The 22,031-nt window shown below is 38.6% G+C and overlaps 1 protein-coding gene across 1 annotated transcript in view; it reads right to left on the reverse strand.

Annotated features, from left to right (window-relative positions):
* Positions 1-19,614, reverse strand: part of WWC2 (WW and C2 domain containing 2) — a 64,306-nt gene extending 44,692 nt beyond the window's left edge. Inside the window, exons 1-4 of the mRNA XM_010132331.1 lie at positions 19,509-19,614; positions 6,158-6,361; positions 5,101-5,177; positions 521-600 (exon numbers count right to left, since the gene is read on the reverse strand). Coding sequence (XP_010130633.1) covers positions 521-600; positions 5,101-5,177; positions 6,158-6,308 — 308 coding nt within the window. The 5' untranslated portion in view covers positions 6,309-6,361; positions 19,509-19,614. The remainder of the gene's footprint in view (positions 1-520; positions 601-5,100; positions 5,178-6,157; positions 6,362-19,508) is intronic.
* Positions 19,615-22,031: the final 2,417 nt, after the last annotated feature.

Genomic DNA, 22,031 nt, shown 5'->3' on the forward strand with positions numbered 1-22,031 from the left:
TCAGCATCATCCCTTTGGACACATGGCATTGCAGCAACTGGAACAAAGAAAGTTGGGTCTCTAATCCTCAAATTGTGACTCATCTCAAACCCTGCACATTTGTGCACCATTTATACCTCTAAGAACAGCACCCTACCACTCTCTCTTTCGAGCTTAGAGGTGGGGATGGAGGAAAGACCTAATTACTTTTTCAAATTTTTAAAAAAAATTTAAACAGGACATGCAAAGCAGCTAAATTCTTCCTTGGGTCCCTTAACCACTGCCCCTTCTGCTTCTTTGCAACACAAAGACACCGCAAGGAGAAAAAAATAGGAGGGGGGAATGATTTTTTCATGTTAATACTTGCACGATAGGTTTGCCATTTCTACAGATTTCCTGCTTCCTAACTACAATAAAAAGAGTTACTAGATCCTCATTTTTCCCCTAATAATTCCCTCACATAAGATGGATTCAATTCCATGCCAAAATCAGAAATCGGGTGACTGAAGCGAGTCAGTTTCAACTATTTTCTTTTACTCACTGTTGCAGCGTTTCAAAGCCCTGTTCCTTGTACAGCAGCTCTTGCTTCATCTGAGAGAGTTCCCTCTTCAGCTTCTTAACCTTGTGTGTTAAATCAAAGCAAGAGTTAGAAAATTCCTCTCGTTAAATGGCGTAACACGTGGCTTTGAACAATTAATGTATTCTCAGTATCAGATGAGACAAAAAAGAGAGTGTATTGCTCTACTGACACATATTAAAAACAAAAGGATTTGTTCTCTTCCTGACGTCTACGGGCAACATGCTTTAGTATTAACGGGACACAAGCAGATTAAATCACATTCCTTATTTGTATTGATACCACACTGTGTTATTAAACCTGAGAGAACTTTAACAAGTAATTTACTTCTCACTTGTTAAGCATGCATTTCAACTGTCCTACAGGGACATGCCGGTTTATTTTTGAGCTTATCATATTTTCACTTTTTCATTCAGGAAGCTCTCACATAATTTGCACTGTAAAAGATAAAGTCTGGACTCTTATTTTTTTGTACTATGAACCATCCTTTCCTATAAAGCTGTACAGACACTGGATCCCTAAATATATAATTCACATTAATTCAAAGACAACATATCTCTAAACACATTTGGATAGCAAATATGAGTCTAATAGAAATATCTTTGGCAAAACACTCCCTTACTTTCCTTAAATTTGCACGCTCAGCTGCTTTTTAATCTTGATATTGCTATGTCAGGTGTTAGCAGATATAAGTACACTACAAAACATTTATGATTCAAGATTAAATAAAAAAAAAAATCCCCCATTTAATTTTTTATGTCATACTTCCTGAATGTACTAAAACAAAGTTTCTGGATCGCCTATAAAGGAGTGTACTTTAACAAAAATTGAAGTTAATCCTCAGCATACACATAAAACCAGAAATGCTTCCTTGAAATGCAGAGTCCCAGATTTTAGTATTTATAATCTGTAGCTCTATTCAATATCTGTCAGATACTGTCAGGCTTTTTAACTTCCCAGTCAGCAAGGTGAAAAAAGAAAAAGCCTGCTGTAAGTCCCCTTCTCTCACCTACCATCTACCAAAATTCTTGCTTGTTTTCACACAGGTCCTCAGATACTCAATGCGTTTGAAAAATCGATTGTATTAAAATGAAGAATGTTGAACACTTTAACTGAAATTAATTTCAGAATATGACTCCAAGACTTTTTGTACCCAAATCCCCTTAGACTTCCTACTTGGTGCTATTCTTCACCTTAAAAAACCCTGATATTCATAACATGCCAGGTGACTAAAAGCATGGAGCATCAGCAGCTGCTGTAGCTTTCCAAGAGACTTAAAATGCTTCGTATGTCTGAAATAACCAGTGATTTTCAGGGTCTTCGTATGGGTTTGTGAATGCTACTTAGACATTAAAGTTTCTAGCTTCTGGCTAATCAATTTTCTGTCGCAGAAATGAAATGCTTTTAATCTCAATTTTCTCCAAAGCAAAATCTGTTCTCTAGATGAGGAGTTAGGTTCAGGCTTTTGGAAACTATTATCACTAGTTGCTTTACTTGACAGAAAATAGTTAGCATGATAAATAGACAATGTCTCTAAATACACATTCAGCACTCTATTCTTTCCTGACTAGCACAAAAACCCAAGAACAACCTCTTAAGCGTTCTGATCAAGGTTATAAAAAATGAACAGGTATCACCTCTATGTTCCAGGTGACGTAATGTGTAAAATATGAAAGAAATCCCAACTTTTCTGAGAAATACAGAAGGGCTATACTTTTTTTTTTTTTAAATCAGAAATGTCTATTTATAGTAATGGCAGAAGGCACACTCGATTTCAACTTAGGGGATTGGATCTCTCAGAAATCCTTTCATTTTTCCTCAAAATCATCTTCTGAGTGTCCTCTGCTGTAATTCATCATCATTTCATTATCAAGAAATGTGAGTTAGGCACATTATCCTAGAAAGACATGACCTACATCGTAATATAGACTCTGTGTTTACTGCAGCATACTTGCATTAAACTATTCTTGTGCTCCTTGTCTTCCCCTTCAAAACTTTTGTATAATTCCCACTTGTTCACAACTCTTCACTTGTTTTAGCCTTCACCTCCTGCCTACTGCTTCTGCACATCATCTGACAGGCCTCTCATTCCCTCTTCCTAACTGCTTCCTCAAGGAGGCTCTTGCGCTAACCCCTTTCAATTCCCACCACTCGAGTACTAATGGAACAACAATGACAACTCACCCCCCCATTATTTTATAAAGGTGCATTCCTTGCTGCATACGCATAAAACCTACTGTGATCACACATGCTTTGTGTTATTTGAATTATCTTACTGATTACTAAGATCCCAATTAGCCCCACTCAAAGTCCACTGCAGGATCAGATCCTTCAATTTTAATCTTGTGAGAAAGGTCTGTCTTCTCCTGCCTATTTCATTTAACAGCTGTCTGATTTCTGTCATGTTTTCTCTGCGACCTATTGTGCAATAGGCAATTCATTTATCCAAAAGGCTCCTCATGCATATATTAAGCACAGCTAACAAGGAAAAGGCCAAAGACCAATTCAGAACTTTCTCCAATGCTGAATTTTTCCCCCTCCAGCCACCATTAACCTGATGATACCAGCAAACCTCAGTTGGTGTGTGAGAAATAAGTTTAGTACATCTGACCTAACAGTTCACTAAACAATGTGCAAATTCCAACTAGCTGACTAGCAGCTTAATAATGACTAACTTTGCTTCCCATTAATTCCACGCATGCATATATCGTAAAATGCCAAAAGGTGGCATATTAGCAAGCACCCTCAAACATTCAAATAAGGGCAAACTATGATAACAGTCATACCTCTCTTGCCATCTTCCTTGAAAACCACTTTCCAGCCCTAGCATCACAGGGCTCCACTTTTTCTTATCTCAATGATTTTCATATCCAGTGGCTTTGGATGACAACACACTTTACAGATATTCTTGGACTGCACCCTTCTAAACTCTGCAGACAAGATTCAGGTCACCTATTTTAGGCACATATGCAGCTTGGACTTAGCAATGCCAATGCATCAGGAGCGGAGAACTAGCAGGATATTAGGCTCCTTGACTCCAAGAAACAAAGACAGGAAAGCATCTCCAAAAAATTAATTATTGTGATTAACACATCTGCCTTTCTTCTCAGTGAAAAAATTGTAGATCTGCAGCCAAGAGGTGATTCTTGAACTGGGAGATGATCAGTGCTAAGTAACGGGGAAAACTGAGCACAGGACTGTGTCTGAATTTCCCCCTCTTTGACTTGTAGGTGACTCTATTTAAATTTGTTCATGTGTTTTGTTCTTCAACCACACTGCTAATTTCTCAAGTTATACTAGTGATCCCATTGTCAAAGGGCACACCTGTTACTGCTCCACTCATTTTAGAAAGAAGCTCTTGCCTTGTCGTTTCATTCTTGGTCCTTACTGTTGTTGATTCTCCCTACTAAATTTTTACTCCCACCTCCTCCAGTGTTGAAGTAAGTTCTCTCACTAACCACCTTCCTGTGTCCATAAAGGATAAGGGACTACAAACTGAGATTGTTAGGGATGAACAGGTGTACAAGCAGTCAGAAGGGCAACTTCCAGATGCCAGTTTTACAGTGTATTCTATCCCTGATTTATCCTTGGTTTTGAAGTTTAAATGAACTATTCCACAGTTCCTTAAAACACTGTTTAGATTCCTAACCATAACTTTTACTCCAGGTGAAGGAGGATGTTGTTTGCAGAGGCTTCTGTGAGTGCTGCTCTGTGTAGAGACCAGGAGGGGGCAATGGAAGAGCTGAGTAAATTTTGTTGCTTCTGCTCCTGTGGAGTCTGTATTCCATTCGAAGGACTACGCTGTGAGGTGCTGTCTTTTTAACCTGCATGGTTTGATCTAATTTTTTTCATTACTGACTACAGAAAGGCTAGACTATCCACAGAGTATTATACGCCACAGCTTAAATGAACTCCCTATATAGATTTAAAATGTCTTCCACACCATTTCCTCCTCATTCATGATAAATTCACTATAGACTAACCTGTGAATCAAAGCTCTTTAGTGACCATACAAAACGCAGTTAACCAAATAATCAATTTTTGTTCATTACCCATTTCAAAATGCAGGCACAAACTTTCATTCTTGATCTGAACTATTCCATTTTGACAAAACAGAGTGAAGTTTTGCATCATTATTGAAAAATATTTTTTGAACCAACAGAAATTTGTCGCCAGTAGTACATTTCTCACAGATGAAAGAAGAAAAAAGTCATCTAGCTGCAGCTCAGTTTGGCCTACTACTTTTCTATTTTCACTTAAAGATTTTTACTCTTTCTTTTAAAAACAAAAGCATACAAGAGAATAGTTATCAGGTTTATTATGCCCACATCTGATCAGAATAAGTAAAATTTTTCCCAAAATGTGTTATTTGAAAGGAGACAGATTTAAAAGTACATTAAAAAAACCTCTGAATGGTATTTAATGAGAATATTAGGAAGTTTCAGTACCAGTGTAAAAGATGCATCTGCTAGTCCAAGCTTTGCTTATTCTATAGTCATAAACTTTGCACACAGAATACAAATGAATGAGTTAAGCATTCTCACCCTTAATCTTGTAGTGGAGATTTCAGCCTTCAGAATGTCAGGGTCATACTTAGTGCTTGATGAGGAGCCTGAGAACACTTTTTTAAAATGACAAAAAAGGATGAATATTTAAGTACTTTTAAATCACTGATTACTCCTTTCCTTGATGAATCCACATTGACCTAAAACTACAAAGTGCAGAAAAATGTATAATACTAAAAAAAAAAGTCTTTTATAGAGTAGTCGGCATTGCAGGATGGCAATAATTAATGAGTAATCAAAATTTCCTCCTTTTTCTCCCTACCGTTACTTGGTATCTCTCCTCCTTTGCTTATTCTAGCATTCTAAATTAGCACCTCACTCTCCCTAGATTTCTACTCCTTGCTTACTGTTCCCGTTCTTTTAGATGAGCCATCTTGTGATCACCTCTTCCTGGAAGCCGTAATTTCTAAGAATATTTCTGGAAAGCAGAAGAAGATTTATTCAGAAGCCTCAGAGGTCTGGCATGCAGTTCTTCCACAGCTGTACATGTTAGTTTTATCACACTAGCTACTTCTAAGAGACGTGCTCACCCAACAACAGGCCTCTCACAGCATTTTACTGAATTCTAACTCCTTGCTCAACATTGTAACATGTATCTCTACTTCACCCTTGATCATAGCTACAAAATTACAGTATGCTATTCTTATAAAGCAGCACAAATTCCTTTCTTGGTCTATTGCAGACACCTGTCAACACAGTAAGATCATTTCAGTACCCAGCCATGAAGTGCAAGAGATGTTACTTACTTTGAACCTAGACTGGGCAGAATTTCTTCTGACAAACTGCATTGCAAAATAGATTTCAGAGTCAACTGCTCTAAACTATGGCTCAAAGGAGTTCCAGTTGTATCAGAGAAAAGAGGGTTCTCTCCAGCAGAATATATTTATATTACATAAATAGAGTAGGGATGCTATCTCTAAAAAAGCCAGAGTACAAGGTGTTCCTGGTAAACCTTGAAAACTCATCCTAAAGAGAAACAGCATTCCCTGCAAGGCACAGATCAAAGAAGTTACATTGTATTCTCTACTGTACTTACAGCTTGTACGAGAGCTTGATTTTTCTTTGTAGGCATCATTCAACCGTACATACTCATCCAGTGCAAGAGCTAGCCTCTGTTCTTTCACATGGTACAGTTCTTTCTGAGTACGGAGAGCATCCTGGGCTACCATAAGATAATCTTTCAACATTCTCTCTTGTTCTTGCCTCCATTGTTTCCTGGGATCTTCTATTTGTGTTGTTTCTTTGTAGGAGAAAAAAAAAAGGATTTAAAGAGACCTCTGCTGAAATCCATTGACAACTAAATTGTTTCTTTGCCTGCAACCCACAGCTATAGGAGTTTGAACCATAGCTCACCTTTGGTTACTAAGCAGATGCTCAATTTTATTTAAGTTTTTCTTTGCCACAATAGTGTGTGCACAAAACAGTATTTAAAGCATGAGTTGCAAAATTAGAAATGATGGTATAATAGGTAAATGCTTATGTAGATCATTACCACATCTTCAACCTTGAATTAATAATATCCTAAAACTCAAGAAAAAAATTTATTTTTTGCATCAGAGTGTTTGGAAATAAGTGGATCAATAAAGTCTTTCAATGAGATATTAAACTTGAATGCACTTCTAAACAAAAATGAAAAATAATCTTTGCTATTACATTCTTTTTCACCCCCCTTCCTCCCCACTTCATTAATTTTTACAGCCATATGTTATTTGTGTTTTATAGTGGTCATCTCTCTCCTTTCCCTCTAGAAAAAGTTTTATCTTTTCTGCTGTAACTGAACTAACAAGTCATTAACTCTTCGGACCACCTCACCTAACCCTGTCAGGCATCTGATCCAAGATTCAACTTTCTTTTATGGTCAATAGACAGACAAGGCTGTCCTCAGAGGGCACTTCATTCCATCAGACAGGTGCCCAAGATACATGGGATTGAACTGTTTTTTCTGACATGTCTGCTTCTTTCTACTGATTACCCAGGTAATATAAATGAGTAGGCTGGAACAGGCCCTTAATTCCCAAAGGGTTCAGGTCAACCATTCTAACTCCATCAGCCACACATACAGACTTCCATAGAATGAGGAGACAAGAGGATCAGACATAATGTAGCAGTCTATATTAAGAAAATAGGTGAGGAGACCAATGTAATTGTACATTTTAAGATTTTTTTAAAAAGTAAATATTTAAATATGAATTTAAGGCTGAATGTTCAATCTTATCATTAATAATTCCTGACTTTGTTCAGCACTTTTTGAAGCTGTACAATGGATATTCTTCCTTCAAAGCTGTACATAAATAAAAAAACATTCTCCTAAGACACAGCCATGAAGAGTTTGAAATCTAAATGCAAACATGCACCACATTGCATTTCCTTCCTAAGTTATGTACTATAAATCTACACAGACCTACAGACATAAAAAGCACCATTCAGTATCAAAGTATTTAAGTGCAAAGTATTTACTTCAGAATTTTTCTACAAAAAAAGAGGGGAGAAGTTACTTTCTTCTCTGGGTTAGATTTCTGCCACTTCAGTTCTCCAAATTGCTTTACTGTGAAAACCAATGCAGAGGAGAAAAAACTGGTAACATGGGGGAAAAAGAACTGCAGCAGAACACATCTGGTTTCTCTAAACTCTAGTTGAAGTGTACTTTTGGGGAGAGGGCACCTTTTCAACTCCATATATGAAAACAGATTTTGTAACAGCAAAAGCTGAAGAGGACAGGTTCTGGTTAACAACAATTTCCCGTGCCGCCTAACTACCAGTTTTTCAAAAGACTTTTTTTGGTGTTAATATCAAATAAACGCAAACACGTGCAAAGAAACAGAAGCATTCCGTAAAACGAACCTGTAGAATTCTAAACTGACAATGTCTATGGAATTACTGATGCTTTTAAAAACAAGCAAATAAATACACATACACCACACCCTCCCCCCCCAACATTTACAAACACAACAGGCTTTTGTATTTCTACTTGGCCAAAGTATTTCTTAAATGCACACAATGCACAGAGAGTATAAATCACAAACTCAAATGCAGGGCAGAAAAGATTAAAGCAGAGAAGCTTGATACACAGTTGGTTTTCCAATAATCCTAACAGGAATGCTCAAAAAAACTAACTATAGCTATGGACGGAGACACACACACATATCCATGTTTATAGCCACCTGCTCTTTTCCACAAAGACACCAGGCACACAAAGAAGCAAATCAATACCTTTTCTCTCCTAAATGGTCAAGGCATATCCCTATCTGCGGCCACTTATTGCTGTTGTGCTTTAACACACCACCACATTCACAGTTATTTACACAAGATAAGAAGTGCTGGTTTCCAGAGCTGTGCTTTTTTGTCAAGCAGGATGAAGAGCATGAAGCAGGATTCTCATGGGTCAATGATCAAATAGGATAAATGCAGTTATGTTCGGTTTTTTAGAAGAATGTAATGATGTGATTGCGTTTTAAGAGTGCAACCAGCAGCCACCAAATAATCTTACAAGATTGGAAGGTCTCATCTTCGAGCATGTTGTAGGTAATTGCCTTGTAGGTTTTAAGTGAGGATTGCTCAACATGCAGCCCAAAGACCAAATGTAGCCTGCAGAGTTCTAAAACATGGCCTACAGATGCCCTGTCCTTGTGACTGGGAAGAGAAGGACAAAGCTGATCAACCACAGATTATTCTGTATTGCTGACAAATACAATCAAACATTTTCTTTTTGCCCCTCCAAGCTGCATGTGCAAAACAATACTATGATTATATGAGCTAACAACTTTTACACTGATAGTAATAAACAAGTTAAAGGTGACCCTGCATTTTAAAAATTGCACACTGTAACTTCAGCTTAGTGAGGTTTGGGTATTTGCCTGTATACGTACATTAACTGGTCAAATTATTCTGTGTAGCAGCACCATACGCTTATTCATCTAGAAGTTTCAGTTGCCTCAATTTTCATCAGTAGGTTTACTCCGCAGAAGGGAAAAAAATGAAAACAGAACTATGGATAAGATTTCTGGTACTGTAGTTCTGCATTTTGAAAAAATATGTTCATTTAAGCACATGTAGCTTCCAAGAGTCAATAAATTTTTGTAAAAAATCAGCATTCTTTCAAAACCAAATATTTATACTTCTCGGAGTAAAGCCTGACAAAGATGAGGATTTTTTTCCTTGGATGAGAATGTTTTTGTTTTAAGCACCTGCTGTTAAGGTCAAACTTGTATACACAAGGATATTATTGGGATAGTTACATGTATGTCACTGAGGGAACAACTTCTGAACATTTCAAAATGAGATGCGAAGCCCTTCATGCTTAAACCAAAGAGTGAGATTTAAACCACAATCAATGTCCACACATTTTCCTACCCTTATTACTCAGAAGCTAATGTAAAATAAACTTGGAAGATATAATTTTTTTTTTTTTAAGGCATATAAATGTTTCCCCTGGTGACTGCAACAGGATGCCTTACAACCTTGTCTGCACTAGATACGAGTCATGAAACAAACAGATTGCTAGCTAGACTGATGAGGAGATGTTATTTCTGCTGCTCAGGTGAGTAGTACGCACTAGTTACAAACACTAGCTATAGGGTAGTACCTGTTCTAGAAAATGCTAGCTGGACTTCAGTCATCAGCAGAGGAGAAGGAACAAACCATCCCCCAGGCATGACTCCTTAACACTTTCCGCATCATGAAATAGTCAAATTCCAGGGTTCATCTGTTTCTTGTAAAGAAAATGAAGAAGATATACTGGCATTGTTTTCTGTGGCATAAGATTAGATAGGAGCTATAGGAATATCCTTAAAATGGATATTTGAGCAATCAGGGTTGTACACCAGGCTCTACCAAAAGCACTGCTTACACTTAAGAAAATCTTTATATATCAACTTCCTCTGTCCAACCACAATGCAAAATACTGATCCATAGTGGTGTGCCCGATATTCAGGTTACACATTCCTGATCTGACTTGGTCTTAGCATCATTTGGCAAAGTCAAATTTTGCAAATCAAAATTACTTAATTCCTGTTGAGAGATCTTGTTTTAAAACCAATTAATTTAACTTTAAACAAATTACTGCAAGTGCATAGTTAATAAATTTATTAAAAAATACTAAAAAGCTATTTATTTCCTCCTATTTTTAAAGATCTGAGTGACTACCCACACTGAGGGGAAATTCCACAAGACAGAAAACACTCGTGGTCTTTCCCAGCAGAACCGCAGAAGCAGCAGGATGGCACACTCCACCCAAGGACATTTCTGTGTGCTGAAACTATCACAGCCCCATAATGTAGAAGAGGAAGCTGCACTGGCTTTAATCATACTACTATTCACAAAATGCACTCTTCCTGGCTCAGTGCCAGCCAGGTTTGATGCACTTAAACTCAGTCAAGAACACGGCCCAAACAATAATTCCAAATCAAAATGCCAGGACTGACTTTATGCCTTCGAAGTTTTGTTTATTCCTTTGGCTGGAACTTGCTTCAAGGGCAGCAATGTTATGCATGCTCTGTGTAATTACACATAAGATATATGTAATACACAGGATGCAGGCAATAGTTAGGCATGCCATATTTTTTAAATGCCATATTTTAAAAAAAATATTTTCACATGTTGTGTTTCTGTCTGCTATCAAGAAGCTCTGCCAAATTTTTTACAGCCTACTTGAACAGAAGGAAACTATTACCTTATCAGCAGTAGATTGTATTTCCCTAAAATATATGAAATTAAAATCCCACTAGAAAATCCCACTGGGAAGGGAACCGCTCCCTGACGCCCTACTGATAGTCATGAGAGAACTGGACATTTTACTACATGATTAACAATATGTGGAAGCAATAGCTTTCCAACATTTCCCTTTGCCAAACAAAATAATAGCATTGACTGGCTCTAGAATGACCCACATAAAAGCTGTCTTCAGTCAGACACATTGCATTTAGGCAACACGGTTAAAGAACAAGTACTCTAAAAGGGTCCTACTAAAAAAAGATGCCAGAGATGCTAGATTACTACCAGAGAAGCACACATACCTAGCAAGCGGAGACAAATTCGTGACATTATACTTTTCATCCTGAGGAGAGAACTCTCATCTGTTTAAACAGATGCCCTTATTATTCCAGTTTGTAAATGTAGCAGAATCACCGTCTCAGAATAGAGGCTATTCCAAGGTAAACTAGTTGACCCGGCTAAAAATGAGGAACAGAGACCTAAGATCTGCAGTGAGGAAAGCAGGGGGAAGTTGCATGCCACAGCTGGAGCTGCTGTAATGGCTCTCTTTTTTGGCAGTGATGGTTTCCCCCATGTCACCTCAGCCTACAATCCCCAGTGTTACACACTCACATGTTCTCTTTTGCACAGTCCCTCGTGCTCACTCAACCAGGCACAAAGCCTGTTCAATGTACTAAACTCACCCAAATACTCGCTGGCTCCAAAAGATAACATTAAAGCAGATATATCATGCTCTGACAGGTTAAGGGAGTTGTGCCGTGTTACCAAAGGTCCAATGAGCCAGCACAAAGCAGGAAGAACCACTCAGCTGGGGAAGGAACTAGACATCCTTTTTTTGGCTGCAGCAAGCCTACTTAAGATCCTAATGGATGACTAGATCTGTAAGTATGGATCTTCTCATCAATACCACTCACCTCCTCCCCTATACCCTAACTTACAGAACAGTTTCCAGACCTGGATTCCAGGGGCTGCAATATGAGACAAGAGATGGCAAAACTGCAGTGGCTGAGCCCTGAAAAGAGCATAATTCTGCCTGATGCAGAAGTGTGCCAGACACAGCCAGCTGTGCTCCAGGCTGCACCATGTCACAAGTCAGCTAGATACTATGCCCGAGTGGCAATTTCTCTGCCTGAAATAGTAAGGGATGAAAAGATAACTTCTTTACACCTGACATTTCTGGTTATCTTGCATAATAATTGCAGGACTACTACCTCCAACCAAACAGAACCTCACCTTCGAGAAAGCAACAAAGGCCTCAAAACTCCAAACCCAGTAACTGACTACATTCAGGATCCCTCATCACTGGTTCTTAAACTCAGATTGGTTTTTGAACAGCCCCCAATTCCCTTGCTGTAGTAGGATTACATCCTACTCCACGGAGGTGGTGTGAGAAAGAATGGGTAACTGGAAAGCAGCCTGCCGCATGCTGAGAGCAAGCCTCTAGAAAAGGGCTGCAGGTGAGCCAAACTGGGGCCAGCCACAGCAAAGGAGAATCAAATTTCAATGGTATCTCACACAAAAACATCTCAAGATGGCACAAACAAAATCAATAACCCTTTCACATAAACCATGAGAAGAGGAAAAATAGTGTATGAATTTAACCGCCATAGGATAACATGTGTTAGCTGAGTGGTGGGTGGTGGAAGCAACTTTATCAACAACATCACGTAATCACTATGGATATGTTTATTTTACAAGTATATCCCACATTTCTTGATGAACAAACTGGCTTTCAAATCTCCAGTACTTTTGCCTGCAATCAGTCTTAAAAAGAGTGCAAATACTACTTCACTGTATTTGAACAGGCATAACAAATATTGCAGGCAACTGAGAAGGAAGTCTTAATGAACAGCAACACTGGAAATACACTAGCACTAGTTTCAGAGAGAATTACCAAGCGTTACTAGACCATCTAAAGGAATGAACTTTGTTTACATGCCAGAGGCTTTCTGAAACCTTTTTTCTTTCTTATTCCTTTTCCCCCTGCTTTTAAGAAATACTTACAATTCAAACTCCAAGCAAAGCAATTCGTACCCCAAAATTTGAGGACGAATTCAAACAAATGGTGTACCATTTCACACTGATGCATTTGTTCAATAGATAAACAATAGCATATTAGAGAGACAGCAGTTTCAGTAGGACCATGCAGCCCAAGCAGATGACATATATAGTGTCTTAAAAATAATCTAAAACATTGCTGAGTAATCAAAGAAAATCACATTCTATCACATAGTAAGATGGAATATGGGTTCTAAAGAGAGACATGATGGAAAATTAGGTTACTGAGAGTACGCTCTGAACTGAACTCAGTTTGTTTCCTGCCAGAGAATTCGCGCACAAAAAATGTCTCCTCTCTTCTAGACATCATCTTCACTTTTTCATAAAATAATTCCGTGCCTGAATTTGAGTAATATAATAAAATGAGAATGTTTCCCAGCTTTACTGTGCAAGCATAAGCAGATTTCCAAGAAATATTTATTCAGAGATTTTTAGGAAGGCACATTGAATATGTTATCCTTATGGCACATTAGTTTCCTCTAGAGATTTGGTGCCATATGCTTATAAATCTGAGAGTCAAATGCAGTAGAAACTCTGAGCATTTTTCTCTACATTATCCAATAAGTAGGTAAAGTTCTACTACTATGGCTATCAGTACTAAGATATTAAGAAAAACATGCAAATATGATCTTTAAGTAAACGTCAGCAGCTAAAAATCATCTTTAATCCAGAGCCTTAATTGCTCAAGCCCTCCTATAGCCAACATGCACCAGATTACTCTGATCCCTTCCTATAGCCAGGGGGCAGAGAAGATACCTATAAATAAGATTCAAGACAAGACATACTGCACTTCGGTTTTCACCATGTGTGTTTTCTGACAGTAAAGAGTCTTCACAAGTGTTTTTTTTTCATTTGAGGATGAAGTAGCAGTAGAATGCTGTCTCTGGGAAAAGTACATTCATGATTCCAAGTGGACAATTAAAACTAAGTTGCAGAGGCGGAGAAGGTAGCTGTCCAACTCCGTTCTGAAGAAAAGTGCTGGGGCTGGAGAACAGGGAGAAAAACCATCATACTGAATACCACTGTGCAAAAAGAAAGTGCTTGCAATGGTCTGAAATACTACCCGGCTAGGACTCCTTCCCATCCTTAAGTACTGTCAATAAGTTCCTTTCCATTACCTTTGCCACTAAACATTGCTAACAGCAGCGTATGTGTTTTATAGGTTAATTAGATCAATGCAATGAAGAAAACAACCACTTACATGGTTACTGCTGAGCCTGAAAATAAGAACTGAAAGTAAAGGGGATAAGTTACTCAGGAGTGTTGAAGGCATGGCAGAACTCTTCCCAGCCCAGGATTCTCTCAGACTATTCATGTCAAGCCAGAGTCAGAAGTTCCCCTTTCCTGCTCCCATCACCTCACAGCTGTTCATCTACACACATCCCATGCAGCGATCTGGATCAGAAAACCTAAGCAGTTGGGGGAAGGAAGAGGAGGTGGGGAAGGACAACTCACATGCCTCAGGAAGCAGAGTGCTTCCCTGTTGTCCCCATTTACTACGTATCCTCATGCTGACACAATGTGGGGGCAGGAACCAGGGCAAGTAACAACTGTGACTTCAGCTGCCACCACCACCCAAGAAGTGCACCTTGGGAAATCACAGCCTCAGAGTCAAAACTGCTTCCTGGCAGCCTGCAAAGGGCATGGAACACATGAAAGTTCAAGGATATAAATGCAAAGTATCTTTAGCCAATGCTACCACGAAAAGCAACTGTCCCCAGCCTCTTCCACCTGACTGTACTTCCATATTCCCAGGTCACCTTCCCTCTCTTGCTTGCATAAATAGGGGTGTGGAAAGAAGAACAAATAGCAACTTTTTTTTTTTCCCCCATACCGGATTAGTTTCAACTCGAATCAGCTCCCTGATCTGATTCACTGTCTGGCTATGCAAATGTTCATGCCAGTGTAAGTAAAACACATTGCAGGGACAGAACAAAAGACCAGAGGTAGCAATAGAGAAGCATCAATCCTTTCAGAGATTGTATCAGCTTAAAAGTGTTTGCAAATCCACACTTTAAGAACATAAATGTTTGCATGTCAGCCACTTCACACTTGATGTTGAAAACCTCGCAGAAGAATAGGAAAAATTCGAAAGTGACGATTTTGCCTGTAGATATACAAAATAAAGTGGATAATAGGTTATTTTTTGTATTGCCTTGAGTTCCTAGCCATGTTATTTAGCAAAAAATAATAAATGTTAGCAAATTAGCTGAAGTAGATGAACACACGAGTACATATATGCAATAATGAATACAAGAGTGAAAACCATAAGCTATAAAATCTTTGGACTCTTCTAAACCACTCTAAGTAGGATCCTGCACATAAGGAACTCTGCAGTCCCTGACCACCAAATAATATCACTTCAGTCATGCCTCTAACAAGGGCACTCCTGAACCACAGGGTAAGCATTTAGGTTCTTACAGTATTAGCTACCCACATCATATGCATTTTCTGCCTTGCCAGATGGCCTGTAATCTGGTCTCCCTTGAAGCTGAAAGCATCACATTAGAACTCCTAATTGGGGTAATATATTCATAAAGTAATGATCTCAGTCAGTATTTCTCAAAGTGGGTTGCATTATCCAAAAGGGTCAAGAGAAAGCTCTAAAGCAATCAGTAAGAGCTAGATAAAAACAAACTGTATTTGAAAAAGCTTACTAAAATATATAAAATCATAGAAAATGTGTGATGACAATAAAAACAAATTATACTTAAACATATTGACACCAAAAGAAAGTTCCTCAGGTCTGAGGGAGAGTTTTACAATTGCAGACTGCTCAGAGCCAATTCTTACCCCTCTATGGAGGGGAAATTGAGCTTCCTCTGGCAGTTAAGGAAAAGTAGGCTTTCCTCAGGTTTGTATGGGAGATGGGAAGGTAAAGGACTAAGACAGCTAATTACACAGTTAGGGAAAATAATTCATTTTTAAAAAGGATATATTGATTTAAATAATTTTTGAGGAATTGACATTATAGAAATTTGGCAGAATTTTTAGAACTTTGCAAGGTCCAGCTTAGTACAGTTTTCTTGAAATGAGTGGGAGTTCTGCTGGTATTTACCCTTCCAGAGGAGCAGAATAAGTCCTGAACTGATCACTAATGGAAATTCCATCCTTAATATTGAGGGGGTTTTTTTAACAGAAAAGGAGGGAACAACCATGAGCAAGACCTTCTGAATTTACAGTTTGCTGTGCTAAAGTCTAGCCTGCTGTGCATAGCTTATGGAGTTGGTTTGAGAAATTTAACAAGATTGGCCAGTTTTACTACAAAAGCTCCAAAGTCCTGTGGACAACCTGTAATTTCACAGTTGTGTCAAATGTAGGTTGTACAGAGACACACAGTAGGAACAATACTAGAAAAAAGAAATAAAAAAAGAGGACAGAGAAGCTGTTCAGAATAATTAATTATGGGATGCAAGAGGAGAGAATCAATGGGCCTTTCCTCATCATTTTGCTAAAACAAATCCAGACAGAAGGCAGGCAGTGAACATGAAATGTTTTTAGTCACCTCCACCTACCTAACATATTTACTCCCAAGGTGCTATCACTCAAGTTGCCATTTACAGGTCCTGATATTCCATGCTCTCCAACCTGTTTTTCAGGCATAGAAGCACAGACTACTAGAATGGTTTGAGTTGGAAGGGACCTTAAAGATCCTCTAGTTTCAACCCCCTTGCCGTGCGCAGAGATACTTTCCACTAGATTGAGTTGCTCAAAGTCCCATTCAACGCAGCCTTGAACGCTTCCTGGGATGCAGCATCCACAACCTCTCCGGGCAAGCTGTTCCAGTTGCCTCACAGTGAAAGACCTTCTTCCTTACATCTTATCTAAATCTATCCTCTTTCAGTTCAAAATCATTACCTCTTGTTCTATCACTACTACGTGCCCTTTTAAAAGGTTCCTCTCCAGCTCTCTTGTAGGCTCCCTCTTAGGTACTGGAAAGCTGTTGTAAGGTCTCTCTGGAACCTTCTCTTCTACAGGCTGAACAACCCCTATTCTCTCAGCCTTTCTTCACAGTGGAGGTACTCCAGCACTCTGATCATCTTCATGGCCCTCTTCTGGATCCACCCAACAGGTCCATATCCCTTCTATGTGGGGGCCCCAGCGCTGAACACAGTACTCCAGGTGGGGTCTCATGAGAGCAGAGAAGAGGGGCAGAATCACCTCCCTTGACCTGCTGGCCACACTTCTTCCGATGCAGCCCAGAATGTGATTTGCTTTTTGGGCTGCGAGTATACATTGCTGTGTCATATTGACCTTCTCATAAACCAACATCCTCAATTCCTTCTCTGCAAGGTTGTTCTCAATCAATCCACTTATTGCTCAGCCTGTATTGGTGTTTGGGATTGCCCTGACCCAGGTGCAGGACCTTGCACTTGGCCTTGTTGAACTTCACAAAGTTTGTGCAGGCCTGCCTGTCAAGGCCCGTCCAGATTGCATCCCTTCCCTCCAGCATGTTGACCATCCCACACAGCTTGGCATTTGTCCATTTGGTTCTCCTCCTAGCAGTGGGTAGAGTTTTTCTCTCTCATTGAGTTTCTTTGTTCAGTATAAAAGAGAACTAACAAAATTATGATCTATAGAGGTGAAAGACTAAATGAGTCTCCTTGTTCTAACATAGCCACTGTCCTGACAGAATTTTAACAGTTCAAATCCAAAAAGCATATTCAACACATTTGAATTATTGCATTGCTAACAAAGCAATATGCAGGTGCAAAAACTGCTTTCTAGATAGGCTTCTTCCACCTGATTATTGGTGACCTCCTTATTAGAGATTTCAATAGCATCAAAACAATACATGTATCCCAGTCAGATGAAGTAGAAGTTATAATCTCCACATCTGGCACATCAAACAGATGATTTATAAGAGTCCTAGGCAGTTTACCTGCCAGCAACTCAAGAGTACTCTCACCAAAACAGTGCACAAAATTAAAATATACTTCAAAAATAAGCTACTAGACAGACTTTTTTAGAAATTATTAAAAATTTTGAGCATGAATGAAATAAAAGAGCACTCTGCATACCAGAGCAGTGATCTGAAAGCACTTTCAAAGCACTCAGAAACACAAGTTGCCTCTCAAAATGTTATAGCTGTAAGTTTTATAGTTTTGGTCAAAGCAGAAGTTAAAGTCAAGTTTCCCATGATAATAGCATTTAGGTTCAGAAGCAAATCCTTTACTCTCTTTACTTTTTTTAATTCAATCAAGTATATCCATATTTTTTAAAGTTCAGGAATTTTTAACACCACATGTAAGATCAGAGGACTCTCATTGTTATTCCAGTAAAGTAGGGCTATATAAAAGCCAGATGAGGTTAGTGGGTGTGATTCAGTCCAAGATTAGGAGCCCATCTGCAGGTGTTCAATAAGCATGGTAGATAACTAGAACAGGACATTAGGTATCAGAGTTCCTTCCAATCCAACCCAAGCAAAGGAGCTTAAACCTGCTCAAAGCCGACACCCAACCAGTCAGTTTACATTATGTTGACTGTATTGACTAGATAGCTATTGACTAAAAAAGCAGCTAAGACATCTCAGGGTTGATTCACTTGCCCAGACATTTGAGATGCCATGGGGTAACAAGCCTTTTCTCCAGCTTTTGTTTCAGAAGACCACTGGTCTCTTACTTTCCATACCATATCTACTGATCTTGTGAGTTGTCTCTGCTAACCTAAAACATCCCGAACAGCCATAGACATTATTTTTAAAGTCATTACACAGCACTGCTAGCACAGATGTAGGCACCTATGCTCAGGTATTGGTCTCAAATGGAGTATCTTCTGTTATGTTATTAAAGACAATTTCTGAGAAAATAGAAAGTGCTATCAATCAATATGGTCTAACAAACACATAAACCAAGACAGAAATGCTTTCAGGAACATGTAATTTCAGCAGGTCTAACAAGCATTGTATTTGAAGTTTTGCTATGGTTTAGACATAATTTCCATGCAATTAAAAATATATGTAGAAACAGATGTAGCCATTTTCTACCAGCAGATTTTCTTAAGTCTTTTAAAGCCAGTAATGTCGTACCAAAAGGAAAATTTTCCTTCCATTTTGATTACCCATTCCCTTTCGAATTAATAAAAAGTATAACATTATTTATAGCCTGGAGTGTATTCCACAACATTCTTAGAACTACAGTACATTTGCCAGTCCTCATACACAAGTTACAAATACCACCCCACACTCCATACTACCTGGTCTACAATAGCTCCTTTCAGTAGTTAGTCTGAAGCCAGTTTTCCTTACTGTCTATACAGACTATCTCTGCCACCACACATTGCTGAATACTAAATAGCCACCAAACATCCTACACTTTACAGATACCAACAGATGTAAATGCTCATTATTTGCTACACATTACATGGACTTCTCCACAGAAAAAGATGAAGAGTCACAGGAATAATTTGGAGCCAGCTCTAATACATCTGCAATCATCCCCAACAAATGCATGCACACAAACGGGATAATTTGTCCACTGAAAATCAGAAATTGTTACTTTAACTACACTTCTCTCACAAGAAATCTTTCTCTACTCCCAATCATTTAGAAGTATCCCAGGATAGTCTCATCAGTGTGAGCCTTTTTATATAACCAATAGGGCAAACTGAAAAATACTTACGGTTGATGTGATCAATATAGTACACACCAATTTGAGGATCATATGCAGCTTCCCATCCCCATGGCAGTTCATCCCCGACACAATCAGCAAATGACAAGGGCTTTGTTAACCTTAAAAAAAAAAAAAAGGAAACAAGCCAATGGTATAGTTTTTCTCTCTTCTATACGTATGTTTGCAATTCATAGAAATTCCTACTGTGACAGCAGCTAAAGATAGCGGGGAGAAAGGATAGGAAGTTGTTTTCTCCCTCTTAAAGTTTAGGCTCTTGATTGTTTTTTCCCCTATTCCATTGTTCCGAATTCATTAACTCCAAGAATGTAATATAAGTTATTGCAAACATTTTTCGGTACAGGCACTCAGGTGAGAAATTCACTGCAACATCTTTCACATTTGACAGTTAAAAATTAAACAATAACCAATATCTTGTAAAAAAAAAAAAATCTACACTCCTGTTTTTCCCCAGAACTGGATCCTTCAAACTTGAGTCTGTGATGAGAGCAGAAGATTTCAAGGTCATCTTCTCTAATGACCACAGACAGGAAAGTCAGAAAAGAGCGTATAACATCTAAGATGAAGTTAGCAGCACTTACCAATCCACATGCTTCAAATAAAATAAGCAGCTTAAGTAACATTTACTGGGCCTTTAGGAAAACTTTAATAGTCTGTCTTCCATTTTAACAATGGAGCATCTATTTGTAACAAGAAATAGACTGATAACAATAATACATGGGCTCTTTTCCAACTGAGGCTGAGTAAAGCTTTACTACATCATATTTTTGCTGCTCTTTTTTTTTTTTAGAAAAAAAGTATTGAATTTCCTGTTGATAAATCCACAGGCAAATGCCATGTCTGATATACTGATACATTTAATAGGAAGGACAAGAGATTAAATGTTTTATTGTCACCATAGAGACAGTAAGACTAGTACATATGCAGAGTTAAAAAAAAAATTCCTCAGAGAATTTGTGGGACACATGAGCATAACTTCCTTTACTCACTGCTGCTTAAGTTCTATCACCCAAGACTGTTTTTTTATCTCATTCTTAAAATGCTCTACAAATAAAAAGCTAACAGTCTAATTCACATATGCTTTTTTGTGTTACGGTATTTTTCTTCAATTACTTCCTGACCAAAAGAAACTGGTTTATTGTTGGTTTTATGAGGAGTGAAAGAAAAAAAGAATAGTACATTCTACTTTCTACAAAATGAATGGGCTTTTTTGTGTAGAAAACACTACTTAGAAGATACTTTACAAAACTACTGAATTAAATTTTTCTTACAGCTGAGGAAATAGAAAATTCAGCCAGGTTTGATTGAGAAATCACTGTCACACAAGTATATTATTATTATTATTGATGGATCTGACCTAGCAAACATGCATTGTAAACAGCACAGGCAAGCTGTGAGAAAAGTTCTGTCTACTGGGAGAGATTCTCTGTGAGAATGGCCAGCCACAGACACTTCTCTCAGTTGAGTGCCAAGGCGTAGCTTCTGTAGTACCTGTCCAGAGAGCTCCTTACCCAAAGGAAATCTTAAATGGACATGACCCATCCTCCTCACATAATGCAGAAGAGGATATGCCATTGAAACTGACTGGAGTAAACTTCCAGCCATCTCCAGGGAGAGACCGGGTCTGTAGTAAGCCAAGCCAACCTGATGTATCCTCTTCCCCCTGGCTGACATGCATTCTTCAGTCCAGGCACAGCACTGCTCTGAGTGAGGCTGCTTGGAGAAGGGGCTCTCCAGAAACCCCAGCGCAGCCTTGTCACTCTGCTCCTCACTCCTTTTCTTGGCTGTGCTGCTGTGGCCAGGATGGCAGCTAGCAGCTCGGGAGGCTAACTCCTGGCCCACAAAGCCACAGCTGCCTAGCATGGCCATATCAAATACACCTGCCTAAATGCTACCTACTAATAATTACTAGTATCACTTGAAAGATTACTGGTTTGTTTGCAAATCGTAACAGCTAGACGGAAAGAGATGGCTCTTAGGAAAGCAGACAACTTTAAAAGCCAGTGTAACACACGTAATCAATCACAGCTTCAGGCAAGCTGTCCACAGCACACACTGGACTCGACACAGGGTATCCAATGTCAGAGAGCTCCCAGGCCACTACCTCTCAGAGGAACCATCGATCACATAAAAGTAACAGCCCTTCGGTGAGTTTGGTTAGTCACGTGAACCTGCGCCAACTGTAAGGACGCATCTTGCTCTGAAGTCCAGCCTCAAAAGAGATTACAAACGTAATTACAAAGGGATAATGTAAATACAAAGGGATTTTCATGAAACATGTTAAACTGAATAAAAACAAAGGTTTGACGTCATCCTTAACATTGTAATATTAACTCAAACCATAAGTCTCATCGTTCAATTAGAAAAAATATTTGAAATACCATATAGCAGAGTAGGGATCATAATAAACTCATATAAACATGGCCACATGCTTGTACAATAATGAATTTATTTAGAACTCTGCATAAGCATTCAATACTTTCACCAAAGATACACCCCACAGTTAGTAACAAT

This window comes from Buceros rhinoceros, unplaced genomic scaffold, assembly GCF_000710305.1.
Source record: "Buceros rhinoceros silvestris isolate BGI_N320 unplaced genomic scaffold, ASM71030v1 scaffold2783, whole genome shotgun sequence".
NCBI lineage: Eukaryota > Metazoa > Chordata > Aves > Bucerotiformes > Bucerotidae > Buceros > Buceros rhinoceros.